The 18,009-nt window shown below is 43.9% G+C and overlaps 1 protein-coding gene across 1 annotated transcript; it reads left to right on the top strand.

The window, feature by feature from the left end:
- The first annotated feature begins 3,494 nt into the window (after positions 1-3,494).
- Positions 3,495-9,440, top strand: march5l (membrane-associated ring finger (C3HC4) 5, like). Its single transcript, XM_036967297.1, has 7 exons — positions 3,495-3,663; positions 4,247-4,333; positions 4,464-4,666; positions 4,854-4,984; positions 5,195-5,369; positions 8,320-8,486; positions 8,597-9,440. The coding sequence occupies exons 2-7, from the start codon at positions 4,305-4,307 to the stop codon at positions 8,771-8,773; spliced, it is 882 nt and encodes a 293-aa protein (XP_036823192.1). The 5' UTR covers positions 3,495-3,663; positions 4,247-4,304; the 3' UTR covers positions 8,774-9,440.
- The last annotated feature ends 8,569 nt before the right edge of the window (positions 9,441-18,009 follow it).

Raw genomic sequence — 18,009 nt, 5'->3', positions numbered from 1 at the left:
TTTCCTCCAGCATCTTCACAAGGTCCTTTGCTGTTGTTCTGGGATTGATTTTCACTTTTCCCACCAAAGTACGTTAATCTCTAGGAGAGAACGTGTCTCCTTCCTGAGTGGTATGACGGCTGCTTGGTCCCATGATGTTTATACTTGCGTACTATTGTTTGTACAGATGAACGTGGTACCTTCGGGCATTTCAAAATTGCTCCCAAGGATGAACCAGACTTGTCTACAATTTTTTGTCTGAGGTCTTGGCTGATTTCTTTTAATTTTCCCATGATGCCAAGCAAAGAGGCAGTGAGTTTGATGGTAGGCCTTGAAATACATCCATAGGTACACCTCCAATTGACTCAAATGATGTCAATTAGCCTATCAGAAGCCACTTAAAGCCATAAAGACATAATTTTCTGGAATTTTCCAAGCTGTTTAAAGCCACAGTCAACTTAGTGTATGTAAACATCTGACCCACTGGAATTGTGGTGCAGTGAATTATAAGTTAAATAATCTGTAAACAATTGTTGGAACAATTACTTGTGTCATGCACAAAGTAGATGTCCTAACCAACTTGCAAAAACTATAGTTTGTTAACAAGAAATTTGTTGTTGAAAAATAAGTTTTAATGACTCCAACCTATGTAAACTTCCGACTTCAACTGTGTGTACACTGTATATATATATATATATATACAGTAGTATGTGGACACCTCTTCAAATTAGTGGATTTGGCTATTTCAGCCACACCCATTGCTGATAGGTGTATAAAGTTAAGTACACAGCCATGCAATCTCAATTGATACATTTTTTTGTAAAGTGGCATTACTGAAGTGCTCAGTGACTTTCACCGTGACACCGTCATAGGAGTCCACCTTTCCAACAAGTCAGTTCATCAAATTTCTGCCCTGAGCTAGAGCTGCCCCAGTCAACTGTAAGTGTTGTTATTGTGAAGTGGAAACGTCTAGGAGAAATGTAAAAATCATCTGTCCTCAGTTGCAATACTCACTACCGAGTTCCATACTTCCTCTAGAAGCAGAGTCAGCACAATAACTGTTTGTCGGGAGCGTCATGAAATGTGTTTCCATTGCCGAGCAGCCATGGATCACCGTGCTCAATGCCAAGCGTCGGCTGGAATTTTGCACGCCCAATTTTTCAGTTTTTGATTTGTTAAAAAAGTTTGAAATATCCAATAAATGTCGTTCCACTTCATGATTGTGTCCCACTTGTTGTTGATTCTTCACAAAAAAATACAGTTTTATATCTTTATGTTTGAAGCCTGAAATGTGGCAAAAGATCGCAAAGTTCAAGGGGGCCGAATACTTTCGCAAGGCACTGTATATATACATATATATATTATCAGTGAAAAGTTTGGACACCTACTCATCCCAGGTTTTTTTTCTTCATTTTTACTATTTTCTACATTGTAGAACAACAGTGAAGACATCAAAACTATGAAATAACACATATGGAATCATGTAGTAACCAAAAAAGTGTTAAACCAATTAAAATACATGTTATATTGTGATTCTTCAAAGTAGCCACTCTTTGCCTTGATGACAGCTTTGCTGCTCATTTTGCAGCCCTTAAAGAGTGGCCAGTCAGCTTAAATGCAGTAGGTTTTTCATATTGGACATAGATATTGCACCATAGACAAGTACCTGTACAAAACCTGTACAAAATGTTTCTGAACCTTCAGTGCTCTAGTCATTCTGTATCGCTGAAGCGTTACAGATTGCGCAATAGAAATGTAAAGATAATTTCCGATTGAGCCGATATGTGCAGCGTTTACTGTCAATGCAGTCTTCACTAACACAGGAATATTGCCTTTAAATGTCAATAGCGCTGTAACGCTGAACTTCTGCGGTACAGATTGAATAGAACCCTTACTGTGGCCAAACAGCTTGTGTATTCTAGAGTCACTACAATACAAAAGTGGTCAGTTTGAACAAAAACTTAGGTCAGGCAGTGTTGCTAGACTTTTACTGTGGTCAAACAGCTTAAAATGTGGCCCTGGACATTATATGGTACAAATATAGCACTATTCAGGAAAATTGATAGATTGTGTGTCCATAAACCTAGGGTCCAGTATACTCACTAGAGTCCCTAAAGTACAAAACAGGTGAGTTTGAATAAAAAACTGAGCCACAGGACGCATTGCATACCAAAATCGCTTACAATGTAAAAGTCAAAGCCTTCTGGTAGACACTTCGGCAAATATACAAAGAATAATAATAAATGACTACATTAAAAAGTCAAGAGAGATGCAAGTACATTTTTTTTTTTTTTTAAGCATGCTTTATTCATAACACATATCACAATGAAGTTACTTGATCGTCAACAGAAATTGATCATCAACAGTAACACTCATCGCTAGAATCAGCACACTGGGCACAAATCTACAGGGTTTCCCCGGCATTTTAAGAAACATAAGCAATCTGATGATTGGCGTGATACTAACCTATTCACATGATCTTACTAGGATAATATTTTTTATTTGTCCAGCCAAAACGCTTGACCCTGAGGCATATTTTGTTACAAAAGGCTGGCCTTGCAATGATTTAAAGTCTGATTTAAAGTATGCAGCCTGCTCATCATCATCAGAAAAAGTAAGTAATTTACAGGAATGCCAGTCAGTTAACACTCCATCTATTGATCACACTGTTTCCATTGTTTCGCTTCAGCAGTTCGTTTCCCACCTAATCACCTGCTAATTGTCGGAATTTGGCACCACCATTATAGCGTAAGTCAAGAGCGCAAGATATGGATTGGTGTTTTATTTCACACTGGAAGCAAACAAAGAGTAAGCTAAAGTAGTTTATTTGTTCCTTTGTAAATAAGATATCGTCCTGAATTAGTCAGTCAGCGGAGAGTTAAATTGATTGTACAAAAGTGTAGACTGGACCCTGGTTTGATGAACACAACCAATAGTTTTTCCTTTACAGTGCTATGTTTGTACCATATAGTGTTCAGGGGCCCTACGCAAACTTTTGGTTGAAACTCATCTGTTTTGTATATTAGGGACTCTAGTAATTAGGGCTCTGGTTTTATGAACACACAATAGATTACGTATAGTGCAATATTTCAGTCCGATATGAAAAAACAACTAGATTTCAGCTGATTGGACTCTCTTGAAGGGCCGAAAAACAAGCAGTGACGCTCCCCTGGGTGTAACTCTGTGGATTTGGAAACTAGAAGTGCTCCTAAGTAGAATGGAACCTCCATTTACTGCAAGACAACCAACAGGAAATTGTGTATGGTTCTCTAAATGATAGGAGTGCACTGTGCATGCACCAAAAATATTGTTCATCATTTAGGCTCAATATTTATAATATATATATATATTTATAATATATAATATAATAAATATATGTTATAGAAATACTTGAAAGTATTCTTTGTATGATAGCTAGTATAATATATATATATATATATATATAATTCTGCACAATTTCGCTCTAATTATTAATTCAGCTATGAACTATACAGGACCTAACTCTTATTCTGAAGGATTCCAAAAATCCGTAACCCGGAAGTACTTTATTATTCTTGTCTGCTTTATGGTGGTGACATAAAGCAGTTGAAGATTATTTAGCGATCAAAACTCTTTTCTTGTCATTCTCTATTTTAAAACTGACTGTGAGGTACTTCGGGGTATTTATATAGAGGCATTATTGAGGTAAGAAACCACTGTCATTGTTCAACAACAACTAGAAGTAATGAATTCCTCCATAGCTACTAAACTATTTTTCTATTTACGGTAACGTTATACACTTGACGCAATCTCGGCCTTAACAAAAATCACAACGCGATTAAAACGTTTTAATGGCAACATGTCATTTTATGATCTAACTAAAACACAGAAAACCAGCTAGCGTTATCGCAGGTTAGCTTGCAGTTGTTCACTGACTGGGGCATTTATTTAACTAGGCAAGTCAGTTAAGAACAAATTCTTATTTTCAATGACGGCCTAGGAACAGTGGGTTAACTTGCCTGTTCAGGGGCAAGACGACAGATTTGTACCTTGTCAGCTCGGGGGTTTGAACTTGCAACCTTTCGGTTACTAGTCCAAAGCTCTAACCACTAGGCTAGGGCCCCATATCAGTTTGGCATGGCCGAGACAGCTAAATTAGTTATAAGTTTGGCCAAAACAAAAGTGAGTTAGTTGAATGTAGAAGCTAATACAAACAGTTGGTAAATGTTGTCTGTAATTTAACCAGATGCTGTATGTAGAGAAAGTGAAAATGACTGTTTGTGTGTAGGTCCTTCCTGGCTGGCCCATGCTGAGACAGGGACCTAGAGGAACTGAACGGACTCAACATGGCCTGTGTAGAGGAGCCCCCTGAGAAGTGTGTGTGTGTCCTTTGTCTGTGTGTGTGTCCTTTGTCTCTGTGTGTGTGTCCTTTGTCTCTGTGTGTGTGTGTGTGTCCTTTGTCTGTGTGTATTCACCTGTGTCTCCCACTGTGTGTGTATGTCCAGGCACTGCTGGGTGTGTTTTGCGACAGAGAGAGAGGACCGCGTGGCAGAGTGGGTGAGCCCCTGCAGGTGTAAAGGCTGTACCAAGTGGATCCACCAGGCCTGCCTGCAGCGCTGGCTCGATGAAAAGCAGAAAGGAAACAGTGGAGGAGCTGTCAGCTGCCCTCAGTGTGGCACAGAGTACAGCATCGTCTTCCCCAACATGGGTAACTGACACACACAGAGTACAGCATCGTCTTCCCCAACATGGGTAACTGACACACACAGAGTATAGTCTTTCCCAATATGGGTAACTTGCAGCACACACACACAAGGTAGTTCTACTCTAGTGTCTTCTGTCCAGGTGTGTGTATTTTACTGACTGTGTATATGTCGGTCTGTCCCCCCCTCCAGGGCCATTGGTTTACTTCCTCCAGCAGGTGGACAAGGCTCTGTCGCGGGCCAGTCCGTTCGCTGCTGCTGGGGTGGTGGTGGGGACAGTCTATTGGTCAGCTGTCACCTATGGAGCTGTGACTGTCATGCAGGTACAATACCCTCTTCTCCTGACCCCTGAACCTCAAACCATTATACCCTTGCCCTAGACCCCATAACCTCTGACCATAACTAACACTAACTTACTAACTAGTTCAGTGAATCCATTGCGAACGCCAAATGCAACACAGAACACGAGATTCACAATTCGCTCCCTCCTTACTTCCCTCCCTCCCCCCCCCCCCCCCCCCCTATTTCTCCAGGTGGTGGGCCATAAGAAGGGCTTGGATGTGATGGAGAGAGCAGATCCTCTGTTCCTCCTGATGGGTCTACCTACCATCCCTGTGATGCTGGTCCTGGGCAAGATGATACGTTGGGAGGACTACATACTGAGGCTGTGGCAGAGACACTCCTCTAAACTACAGCTGCTAGTTCCAGGTACACACACACAGTGCAGTCGGGAACGTATTCAGACGCCTTGACTTTGTCCACATTCTGTTACGTTACAGCCTTATTCTAAAATCGATCAAATGTTTTTTACCTCATCAATCTACCCACAATACCTCATAATGACAAAAGCAAAAAACAGGTTTTTAGAAATGGTTGCAAATATATAAAAATATTCAGACCCTTTACTCATAACTTTGTTGAAGCATCTTTGGCAGCGATTACAGCGTCTTTCTTGGGTATGACTCTACAAGATTGGCACACCTATATTTGGGTAGTTTCTCCCATTCTTCTCTGCAGATCCTCTGAAGCTCTGTCAGGTTGGATGGGGAGCGTCGCTGCACAGCTATTTTCAGGTCTCTCCAGAGATGTTCGATCGGGTTATACAGTGCCTTGCGAAAGTATTCGGCCCCCTTGAACTTTGCGACCTTTTGCCACATTTCAGGCTTCCAACATAAAGATATAAAACTGTATTTTTTTGTGAAGAATCAACAACAAGTGGGACACAATCATGAAGTGGAACGACATTTATTGGATATTTCAAACTTTTTTAACAAATCAAAAACTGAAAAATTGGGCGTGCAAAATTATTCAGCCCCCTTAAGTTAATACTTTGTAGCGCCACCTTTTGCTGCGATTACAGCTGTAAGTCGCTTGGGGTTTGTCTCTATCAGTTTTGCACATCGAGAGACTGAAATATTTTCCCATTCCTCCTTGCAAAACAGCTCGAGCTCAGTGAGGTTGGATGGAGAGCATTTGTGAACAGCAGTTTTCAGTTCTTTCCACAGATTCTCGATTGGATTCAGGTCTGGACTTTGACTTGGCCATTCTAACACTTGGATATGTTCATTTTTGAACCATTCCATTGTAGATTTTGCTTTATGTTTTGGATCATTGTCTTGTTGGAAGACAAATCTCCGTCCCAGTCTCAGGTCTTTTGCAGACTCCATCAGGTTTTCTTCCAGAATGGTCCTGTATTTGGCTCCATCCATCTTCCCATCAATTTTAACCATCTTCCCTGTCCCTGCTGAAGAAAAGCAGGCCCAAACCATGATGCTGCCACCACCATGTTTGACAGTGGGGATGGTGTGTTCAGCTGTGTTGCTTTTACGCCAAACATAACGTTTTGCATTGTTGCCAAAAAGTTCAATTTTGGTTTCATCTGACCAGAGCACCTTCTTCCACATGTTTGGTGTGTCTCCCAGGTGGCTTGTGGCAAACTTTAAACAACACTTGTTATGGATCTCTTTAAGAAATGGCTTTCTTCTTGCCACTCTTCCATAAAGGCCAGATTTGTGCAATATACGACTGATTGTTGTCCTATGGACAGAGTCTCCCACCTCAGCTGTAGATCTCTGCAGTTCATCCAGAGTGATCATGGGCCTCTTGGCTGCATCTCTGATCAGTCTTCTCCTTGTATGAGCTGAAAGTTTAGAGGGACGGCCAGGTCTTGGTAGATTTGCAGTGGTCTGATACTCCTTCCATTTCAATATTATCGCTTGCACAGTGCTCCTTGGGATGTTTAAAGCTTGGGAAATCTTTTTGTATCCAAATCCGGCTTTAAACTTCTTCACAACAGTATCTCGGACCTGCCTGGTGTGTTCCTTGTTCTTCATGATGCTCTCTGCGCTTTTAACGGACCTCTGAGACTGTCACAGTGCAGGTGCATTTATACGGAGACTTGATTACACACAGGTGGATTGTATTTATCATCATTAGTCATTTAGGTCAACATTGGATCATTCAGAGATCCTCACTGAACTTCTGGAGAGAGTTTGCTGCACTGAAAGTAAAGGGGCTGAATAATTTTGCACGCCCAATTTTTCAGTTTTTGATTTGTTAAAAAAGTTTGAAATATCCAATAAATGTCGTTCCACTTCATGATTGTGCCCCACTTGTTGTTGATTCTTCACAAAAAAATACAGTTTTATATCTTTATGTTTGAAGCCTGAAATGTGGCAAAAGGTCGCAAAGTTCAAGGGGGCCGAATACTTTCGCAAGGCACTGTAGTACGGGCTCTGGATGGGCCACTAAAGAACTTGTCCCGAAGCCACTCCTGCGTTGTCTTGGCTGTGTGCTTAGGGACCTTGTCCTGTTGGAAGGTGAACCTTCGTCCCAGTCTGAGGTCCTGAGCGCTCTGGAGCAGGTTTTCATCAAGGATCTTGCTTTATTTTGCTCTTTTCATCTTTCCCTCGATCCTGACTAGTCTCCCAGTCCCTGCCGCTGAAAAACATCACCACAGCATGATGATGATGCTGCTACTGCCACCATGCTTTACCATTGAGATGGTGCCAGGTTTCCTCCAGACGTGACACTTTGCATTCAGGCCAAAGAGTTAAATCTTGGTTTCATCACACCAGTGACTCTTTAGGTGCCTTTTGGCAAACTCCAAGAGTGCTGTCAGGTGTGACTTTTACTGAGGAGTGGCTTCCGTCTGGCCACTATACCATAAAGGTGTCATTTATGGACTGCTGCAGAGATGGTTGTCCTTCTGGAAGGTTCTCCCATCTCCGCAGAGGAACTTTGGAGCCCTGTTCGAGTGACCATCGTGTTCTTGGTCACCTCCCTGCCCAAGGCCCTTCTCCCCAAATTGCTTAGTTTGGCCGGGCGGCCAGCTCTAGGAAGAGTCTTGGTTGTTCCAGACTTCTTCCATTTAAGAATGATGGAGGCCACTTTGTTCTTGGGGACCTTCAATGCTACAGAAACCTGTTTTTGCTTGATCATTATTGGGGTATTGTGTGCAGATTGATGAGGGGGAAGAAAAACATTTAATCAATTTTAGAATAAGGCTGTAACCTAACAAAATGTGGAACAATTCAAGGTGTCTGAAAATTTACCAAAGGCGCTGTGGTACATTCCTGCAAATGAAATTCACTTGCTACATTTAAAAAAAAAACTCTCCTTTTTGTCTCTCTCCTCCCCTGACACCCATCCCACACAGGTATAGGGCGTCCGTTGCCCCGTGTGCCAGCTGATGGGAGTAATGGAGGGGACCACCTGTCAGTGTCTCGTACTTTGTGTGGAGCTCTCATCTTCCCCTCCGTGGCCAACCTGGTGGGACGGCTGATCTTCAGCAGGGTACCTTCATCTCTGCAACGCACCGTTCTGGTGAGTGTGTGTGTGTGTGTGTGTGTGTGTGTGGTGTACAGAATGTCTGGGGTGGTAGGTGTTTTATGCTTCTCTTTTTCTCCCTCTCTCTCTCTCCCTCTGTGTTGTAGGGTGGTATAGCGTTTGTGGTGATGAAGGGAGTGTTGAAGGTGTATTTCAAACAGCAGCAGTACCTCACCCAGGCCAACCGCCACATCCTCAACTACCCAGAGAGAGAGAGGGACATGGATGGAGAGGGACGGAGTGAGGGAGGAGAGGACGACACAGAGGATAGTGGAAACGAGTGAACACAACACTCCCCCCTAACCCTAGAGGGCGAAGGAGGGACAGAGAGGTAGAGCGGAGATATAATAAGTTGGAGCAGAAACGATTGACAGCCACCCAGAATCCTCCCTGTTCCCTGACCTCACACAAAGAGAAACCTGCAATCAAGCACAATGTAGTTTTATTTTACTCAGACAAGGGGTGTGTTTAAGAGGTGTGTCACGTTTCCAAACAGATAACTTGTCAAATAGAAATGCAGTTGTGAGTTTTTTCCTTTGAAAGTGTTTTCTCCCATTGGTATCACCTGAACTCAACCATGCTCTGATATTTCATTGTAAGACATCCACCCAATCGTGTGTGTGTGTGTGTGTGTGTGTGTGTGTGTGTGTGTGTGTGTGTGTGTGTGTGTGTGTGTGTGTGTGTGTGCACGCGTGTCTACACCTGGGGTGTCGAATCCGGCCCGTGGGTGGTTTGAGTATATATATATAAGAACAATATTTTGCAAGTTTTTACTACAAGGAAATATAAACCATTTTTAGTGCTGCCCTTTGGACCTCGTTGAAGACCAAACACCCCCCCCCCCGGGGTAAAAGGAGTTCGACACCCCTGGTCTACGTTGTAGAACCCTTGCTATTTTATTTGCCTGTAAGAATGAATTAGCTAATAAAGTGATTTGATTGTTAAATACTACATTCTCTCTGTTATTATTGAAGTGGGATGACTTCTACTTTCCCTTTCCTACCCCTGGCTGATGAGGCACTAAGTTTGATAGTAGGAGTGGTGTAGAACTGTAAGTGAGGAAAGAAGTGGAACAAATGATGACCAATGCCATCTCGGTAAGTCCATGTAAGTTACTGCCTCCATTGCAATTGGACAACATTTACTCATTGATCGCTGACATTATTGCAACACTTTGAAGGAACATTTTATGTTTGTGCTTTTCTAATAACCAATTTGACTGGGTTCATGCAAGTGACTGATTGATCGTGCCTGGGAGGAATCTTCACTATCAGTCTAAGCAATTTGGCAGTACGCCCAGAACCAAGGGATATCTCAGTTTCAAGGTCTCAGCTTGGAGAGAAGAAGCCTTGTGAGGTATTGGTCGGTCACATGCATGAACCAAACGTTAATGATGAATTAATTCTGAATAAGCTAAATCTGAGCCCCACATTTTTACAGGCAGGGACTTGCCTGTTTTGCATGTTATTTTGGCATTAATACGTGTCACATACAGTGGGGCAAAAAAGTATTTAGTCAGCCACCAATTGTGCAAGTTCTCCCACTTAAAAAGATGAGAGAGGCCTGTAATTTTCATCATAGGTACACTTCAACTATGACAGACAAAATCCCTTTCCTTCCTCTGCAGAAACGGAGTTAGGAAGGATTCCTGTATCTTTGTAGTAACTGGGTGTATTGATACCATCCAAAGTGTAATTGATAACTTCACTATGCTCAAAGGGATGTTATATGTCTGCTTCTTCATTTTTTTTTTTTACCAATCTACCAATAGGTGCCCTTCTTTGCGAGGCATTGGAAAACCTCTCTGGTCTTTGTGTGGTTGAGTCTGTTTGAAATTCAAATCAAATCAAATTCACTGCTCGACTGAGGGTGAGATAATTGTAGGTCTGGGGTACAGAGATGAGAAGTCATAAGAAATCATGTTAATTAAACATTATTATTGCACACAGAGTGAGTCCATGCAACTTATGTGACTTTTTTACTCCTGAACTTATTTAAGCTTGCCAAAACAAAGGAGTTGAATACTTATTGACTCAAGACATTTCAGCTTTTCATTTTTTAAAATTAATTATTACATTTCTAAAAACGTCCACTTTATGGGGTATTGTGTATAGTCTAGTGTAAAAATAAAATGTCAATTTAATCAATTTTAAATTCAGGCTGTAACAACAACGAAAGAGTCAAGGGGTGTGAAGATTTTCTGAAGGCACTGTACTAGCTATTTGTATGATATCTGTGTGCAGATCCTCAGGATATCCCTGGCGGTCCAGAGAGATTCCAGGCTCACACTGATTGGCTGATGTTCAATGTCGGGTGTTGCTGCTTCACCACCACACGGTAGCCATGACAACTGCTCTCTCTTCACACCATGTGTTTGATGCACACTGACAAATGAGGAATTGGAGGGGGGCCTATCTAATAGACAGTAGTCCAGACTACTTTGAGCCCATCCTCAATTACCTGATGTCACACCCTGACCTTAGAGATCCTTTTAATTCTCTATTTGGTTAGGTCAGGGTGTGACTAGGGTGGGCAATCTATGTTTTCTATTTCTTTGTTGGCCTGGTATGGTTCCCAATCAGAGGCAGCTGTCTATCGTTGTCTCTGATTGGGGATCATATTTAGGCAGCCTTTATCCACCTGTTGTTTGTGGGATCTTGATATTGTGTAGCTGCCTGTGAGCAGCACAGAACGTCACGTTTTTCGTCTGTATTGTTTTTGGTGAGTTTCATATTTATTGAACATGTGGAACTCTAAGTACACTGCGCCTTGGTCCATTCATTCCTGCGACAGTTCCCGGTCCAGAGCTTCCTGCGACAGTTCCCGGTCCAGAGCTTCCGGTGACAGTTCCCGGTCCAGAGCTTCCTGCGACAGTTCCCGGTCCAGAGCTTCCGGTGACAGTTCCCGGTCCAGAGCTTCCGGTGACAGTTCCCGGTCCAGAGCTTCCGGTGACAGTTCCCAGTCCAGAGCTTCCGGTGACAGTTCCCGGTCCAGAGCTTCCTGCGACAGTTCCCGGTCCAGAGCTTCCGGTGACAGTTCCCAGTCCAGAGCTTCCGGTGACAGTTCCCGGTCCAGAGCTTCCTGCGACAGTTCCCGGTCCAGAGCTTCCGGTGACAGTTCCCGGTCCAGAGCTTCCGGTGACAGTTCCCGGTCCAGAGCTTCCGGTGACAGTTCCCAGTCCAGAGCTTCCGGTGACAGTTCCCGGTCCAGAGCTTCCTGCGACAGTTCCCGGTCCAGAGCTTCCTGCGACAGTTCCCGGTCCAGAGCTTCCTGCGACAGTTCCCGGTCCAGAGCTTCCGGTGACAGTTCCCGGTCCAGAGCTTCCGGTGACAGTTCCCGGTCCAGAGCTTCCGGTGACAGTTTCCAGTCCAGAGCTTCCGGTGACAGTTCCCGGTCCAGAGCTTCCTGCGACAGTTCCCGGTCCAGAGCTTCCGGTGACAGTTCCCGGTCCAGAGCTTCCGGTGACAGTTCCCGGTCCAGAGCTTCCGGTGACAGTTCCTGGTCCGGGACCTCCTGCGAAGGTCCGGAACCTCCAGCTCCATGGCCGGAGTCTTCTTCTGTGTTGGTGCCCAGTCTAAGCACGGCGTCCAGTCCAGCTCCATGGTGGGAGCCCTCCTCTGCGCCGATGCCCAGTCCAGACACGGCGTCCAGTCCCGCTCCAAGGCAGGAGCCTTCCTCGGCATCTAGGTCCAGTCCAGGCACGGTGTTCAGCCTGGGTCCATGCCTGGATCCGCAGGATGAGCGGGTGCTTCGTCCCGCACCAGACTAGGACCCCCCCCCCCCAACCCTCCCTTTTTGTTTCAGGTTTTGCGGTCGGAGTCCACACCTTTTGGGGGGTGGAGTGTACTGTCATGTCCTGACCATAGAAAGCTTTTATTTTCTATGGTAGGTCAGGGCATGACTGGGGGGGTTGTTCTAGCTTATATTGTCTATGTGGGGGTTCTGTTTGATTTTCTATGTTGGTGATTTGTGTGATTCCCAATTAGAGGCAGCTGGTTATCGTTCTCTAATTGGGGGTCATACTTAAGTAGCATTTTTTCCACCTGTGGGTTATGGGATATTGTGTATGTTTAGTTGCCTGTTAGCACTGCATTGTCGTGACTGTTCATTTATTGTTTTGTATTTGCTTAAGTTTCACTTTATTCATTAAAAGCATGTGGAACTCTACGTACGCTGCGCCTTGGTCCGACCATTATTCCAGCGACCGCGACACCTGAGATACAGACAACTCATCAACCCACTGGGTACCCCACACATCTGTATCAGTCCTGGAGGAGGCTCGGTTCTTCGGCATCGATCAGCCGGCTGAGCAACTGGAGACCCTGATCAAGGTGTATGTCTGTGTCTTGACTGCTGTAGGTGCACACGATCCCTGTATGTGTCCTCACTGAACCATTTTGTCTCCTATCCAGAGTTCCCAGCCTGCCGATTACCCTCTAACCAGGAAAGAGTGTGTGCGTTTCCTGTTGGCCAAACCCACCAAGTCAGAGCTACGCTGTACTTAGTTACCCCTCCTAGACAGTCTGTTGGTTGCCCTGGTCTGAGATCAGCGGTTGATGAGCAGAGAATGTGAAATGAGTACCAGGTTGGTCTCGGACACATGAGAATGTATCAGATCTAGGATCTACTGTACACACGTTTGTAATGTTGAAAAAAGGTCCCACGTGTATTTAGAATACTAGATGTATTTTTAAAAGTAGATTCAGCGGTGCACAAAGTAAGCAACCGAGTAGGGCCGACTTCTGCTACAACTAAGAATATGAGGCAAGAAGCTAAACTTCTCTGCTGTTTTGGTCCCGCAGCTCTCGCGTCGAAGCAACATGAAATGCACCCGTTCACATGCGCAGATTCTCTGTGAGTGCACCGTCTTGCCTTGTTCTTATCTGCGGTTCATTCTGCTGCTCGTGGCAATGGACACAGGTCTACACGGGCCATGTTCTCCATGTCATGGCTGGTGTTGGATTCCCATCACATGGTGCTGCTACACTGTATCTGATTATCTCATCACTGGATAATTACTATTTTATCATGTAGTTCTTTACAGTAAGTCTCTCTGCTTATGCCTGCCCATATTATAACCCCACTGCCACCATGGGGCACTATGTTCACAACGTTGACATCATCAAACCGCTTGTCCATACGACACCATACACGTGGTCTGCGGTTGTGAGGATGGTTAGATGTACAGCCAAATTCTCTAAAACGGCATTATGGTAGAGAAATTAACATTGAATTCTCTGACAACAGCTCTGGTGGACATTCCTGCAGTCAGCATGCCCAATTGCACGCTCCCTCAACTTGAGACATTTGTGGCATTGTGTTGTGTGAAAACTGCACATTTTAAACGGCCTCTTATTGTCACCGGTACAAGGTGCACCTGTGTAATGGTCATGCTGTTTATTCAGCTTCTTGATATGCAACACCTGTCAGGTGGATGGATTATCTTGGCAAAGGAGAAATGTGCACTAAGAGCGATGTAAACAAGTTTGTGCACAAAATTAGCGAGAAATACGTTTTTTGTGCGAATGCAACATTTCTGGGATCTTTTATTTCAGCTCAGGAAACAATGGGACCAACATTTTACATGTTGCGTTTATATTTCAGTGTAGTTGTGTTATGTCAAAGGCCCCTCCTTAGTGATCCGCAAACAGGAATGTACCACACTGTGAGGGTTTTGGTTTGAAATCTGGCACATCACTAAGGAATTAACATGGTCCACACACACCAACACAGTCGTGAAGAAGGTATGACAATGTCTCTTCCCCCTCAGGAGGCTGAAAATACTTGGCATGGGGCCCTCAGATCCTCTAATAGTTCTACAGATGCACTGTTGAGAGCATCTTGACTGGCTGCATCATTGCTTGCTATGGCAGTTGCTTGGCATCCGACCGCAAGTCTCTACAGTGAGCAGTGCCTACAGCCCAGTACACCACTGGGGCCGAACTCCCTGTCATCCATGATCTTTATACCAGGCGGTGTCAGAGGAAGGCCCTAAAAATTGTCAACGACTCCAGCCACCCAAGTCATAGACTGTTCTCTCTGCTACCGCACGGCAAGCAGTACCGATGCACCGTCTGAAACCAACAGGACCCTGATCATCTTCTACCCTCCCAAGCCATAAGACTACTAAATTGTTAACCAAGTAGCTACCCGGACTATCTGAATTGATCCTCTTTCGACTCATCACATACGTTGCTGTTACTGTTTATTATCTGTCCTGTTTTCTAGTCAATTTACACCTACCTATATATCTAGCTCAATTACCTCGTACCCCTGCACATGGACTCGGTACTGGTACCCTGTATGTACAGTATAGCCAAATGATCGTTACTCATTGTGTGTTTATTCCTCGTATTATAATCCTTTTTAATTTTTCCGGTCTGCATTGTTGGGAAGGGTCCGTAAGTGTAAGCATTTCACTGTTATCCTACACCTGTTGTTTACAAAGCATGTGACAAATAAGATTGAATTTGAGAAACAGTTTCCTACTACTGGTGCTGGCTGTAATTCCCTATATATCCAGATGAGGGCAGTGGTGTCTCAATACCAGTGGCCAGTCTTGGTATCAAGTGCTAAGCCTAAGCACATGTCAGATGCCTGCCCATATATATATATATATATATATATATATATATATATATATATATAAAAACATCATACAGGATTCCTTCAGAAGTTGTTGAAAAGAGTGCAGTGATTTTCCCTGGGTGATTACTGTGGGTTTTCCTTTAGGAATTTACCGGACTTTTTTGTATAATCGATCAATCAAGGTCATTCATTAGCTTGGTCTGCAGACCCTGTTTTCCAGGTATAAATCCATTGGAAAGAATGAAAGACGATCCATCACATTTACATCCAACCTTTTAGTCACTTAGCAGTGACAGGATTATGACAGGAGTTTATTTAAGATACTCTTTGAAGAGGTAGGGTTTCAGACGTTTTCAGAAGATAGACAGGGACTCCGCTGTCCTGACTTTAGGAGGAAGCTTGTTCCACCATTGGGGTCCCAGGACAGAGAAGAACTCCACCTCTCTTTAAAAAACACAATGAGCGTGGCTTTAAAAAAAATCCTTGCAGCCAAAATGATGGTGATAAACAGTCAACTGTCAATCTCCTTTTCCTTGTTCCTTTAGACAAACCACAGGGCTGATTGGATGGATGTGGCTTTCACTAACAAGCTGTGGTGAAACTGATGGGGTAGCGTGTGTGCATGCGTGCGTGTGTGTCGAAGAAGGTGGTTAAATGGGGTTGTGGGTAGGGGGCCTTGTTTGGATGTTTGAGGTTGTGGGGGCGGGACCACGGGAGAGGCGGGGGGGATGTGGACAATGGTCAAATCAGAGAGGGCGATGAGGTACACATCACAGGTAGAATGACTGTTCATGAGTGTTTACTTCAGCAAGAACTCTCATGTTATTACTGAGCATCAACTCTTACTATTTGTTTTCTCCCTATCTTTCAGTACAAGTGAAAACGGCTCCCACTCGTTTACACAAAGCCAGACATACCAAAACAACTTAATATCTATTTTTGGGTCAGAGACACAAAGTTTCTCTCTCTCTCTCTCTCTCTCTCTCTCTCTCTCTCTCTCTCTCTCTCTCTCTCTCTCTCTCTCGGTGGATCATGAATGTGGGCTGTGTAACTTCTTTTGGTGAGTTTCAAATTGTCAGACCCAGTGAACTCTAAAATAACGACAGAGTCTTGATACTGGGCTAGATTGTGTGTGTGCTGGCTTGGACGGCGTGTGTGTGCACTTGTGTGTGTGCACTTGTGTGTGTGTGTGCTCACTGCACATGCGTGTGCAAATGGATGTGTATAATATGCATGGTAATGCATTGTATTTATAGTGCAGCCTTGCGTATGGTGGAGAAGCTTGAATTCATATGACCTCACAGATGATCCAGCTCTGTGTGTGGCCTTAATTTGCGCGAGTGTTCGTATGTGCCCCTCCTCTCCCAACAAAGCAGAACTGAGGGTCAGCAAGGCCATTCACGGAGGGATTGCTGGGTAACCCCTAGTATGCATTGTGGGTAATGGCGTGGTGTGTGTGTGTGTGTGTGTGAGAGAGAGAGAACGCGAGAGAGGGTGTGCCTGTTGTGGTGTGGGCTAAAGTCCTCAGTGTAAATCCTCTTGAATGATAGGGCAACAGTTTTATTTCCGCCTAAATAGACATACCAAGCATAATTCGTTTTCATGAGATGGCCATAAACCATAACTGGTAATGTTGTATAGTTTTAGAAAGGTCTGGAACTCACCTTTCTGGTAAAAAAAAAAAATGGCTATACATTTCTGAGGTGTACTCACTTCTGAGGTCACAAGCTCAAGTACATAGCACAAATTTGATGAAAATATGAAAAATCATACCGTATGTTTTTATACCTATTCAATGAAAGTGGGTCAATAAGGCTTGAAATGACTGGAATGCTTTCTGAATATAGTACCAATTAAATTATAAAGGACTTACTATACGATGTCACCTTTCTTATAACTGTAGAATAACTATGATCATACTTCGTGACAATTTCATATAACAAAGAATTTTCTCCTAAACGTCCACTGAATGGCGCAGAGACACCAATCGAACGTATGCAGACTCGTGACAACTTCAGCTTTAAGCACGGCGTGATTTAGTCCGTCTATGACCAAGAGAAAGTGGTCTTGTTTCAATTCTATTAAATTATTTCGTATTTTTTTCCTGTTGAGAGCTGTAAATCCGGCTGAGAATATCCCAGCGAGTTGAAACCACAACAGTGTGATTCGCTAGACTGTCACCTTTCATATGCCGTCTCTGTCGCTCTGCGGAAGTGCAAAAAATGTGCCAGAAATGTCATGTCACACCCTATGTCACGTCACTCCCTACATAAACGTGGGGTAACTTAACACTTCAAGTCAGCTCCGTTGAAAGAGTGGTAGTGAAGAGCAGACAGGTGGGGCTTTCTGGGACTATAAGGCACAGGACCCTACGAGGTTCACAGAGCACTTTGTACACCAACATGTCAGTCTGAACCGATCCAGAACCGCTCAACGTCCCCCTAGGAGATTTAACATCTCAGAGGTTTCCATTCCTAAACTCCACAGGCCTCTTCCCCTCCTAGGCTTATGGGAGGACAACACACATACACTTATGGTGCAGGCAGGCATGAGCAAGGTCTTGATCTATCTTTGGAAGCAATTATTTCTTATTTCTAAAGCATACTTATTCAACAGGTTGAAGAGCATGAATATAGTCTTGTCCCCAGTCCTTCCCTTTCAGAGAGACTGAGAGACCACCAGCTCTGGAACGTGGCGTTTACACGGCCAGGCAGTTTTAATTGGAGAACAGAGAATGTCCTTTCAGTCAGCCCAGAACTCACTTCCTTCCTAAAGACACTCTCCTCTCTCCGCTAAGCTCAGACATAGCTGTAAAGCTCCAAGAAGACGAACAAGTTTACACTCACTCACTCACACACACGCGTGTAGACACACACATGGACTGACATAAACACACACACACACCCCCGTGCATTCTCACGCAAACACATGC

Source organism: Oncorhynchus mykiss, chromosome Y (assembly GCF_013265735.2).
Source record: "Oncorhynchus mykiss isolate Arlee chromosome Y, USDA_OmykA_1.1, whole genome shotgun sequence".
Taxonomy (NCBI): domain Eukaryota; kingdom Metazoa; phylum Chordata; class Actinopteri; order Salmoniformes; family Salmonidae; genus Oncorhynchus; species Oncorhynchus mykiss.
The sequence above is the reverse complement of the archived record's forward strand: the minus strand, read 5'-3'. Positions and strand labels throughout refer to the sequence as shown.

Bases quoted from the DNA above. Each gene is read 5' to 3' on its own strand.
- march5l (XM_036967297.1), top strand. From the start codon at position 4,305: ATGGCCTGTGTAGAGGAGCCCCCTGAGAA. The intron at 4,667-4,853 runs GTAACTGACACA...CCCCCCCTCCAG, and splicing joins CATCGTCTTCCCCAACATGG to GGCCATTGGTTTACTTCCTC. The intron at 8,487-8,596 runs GTGAGTGTGTGT...TCTGTGTTGTAG, and splicing joins CTCTGCAACGCACCGTTCTG to GGTGGTATAGCGTTTGTGGT.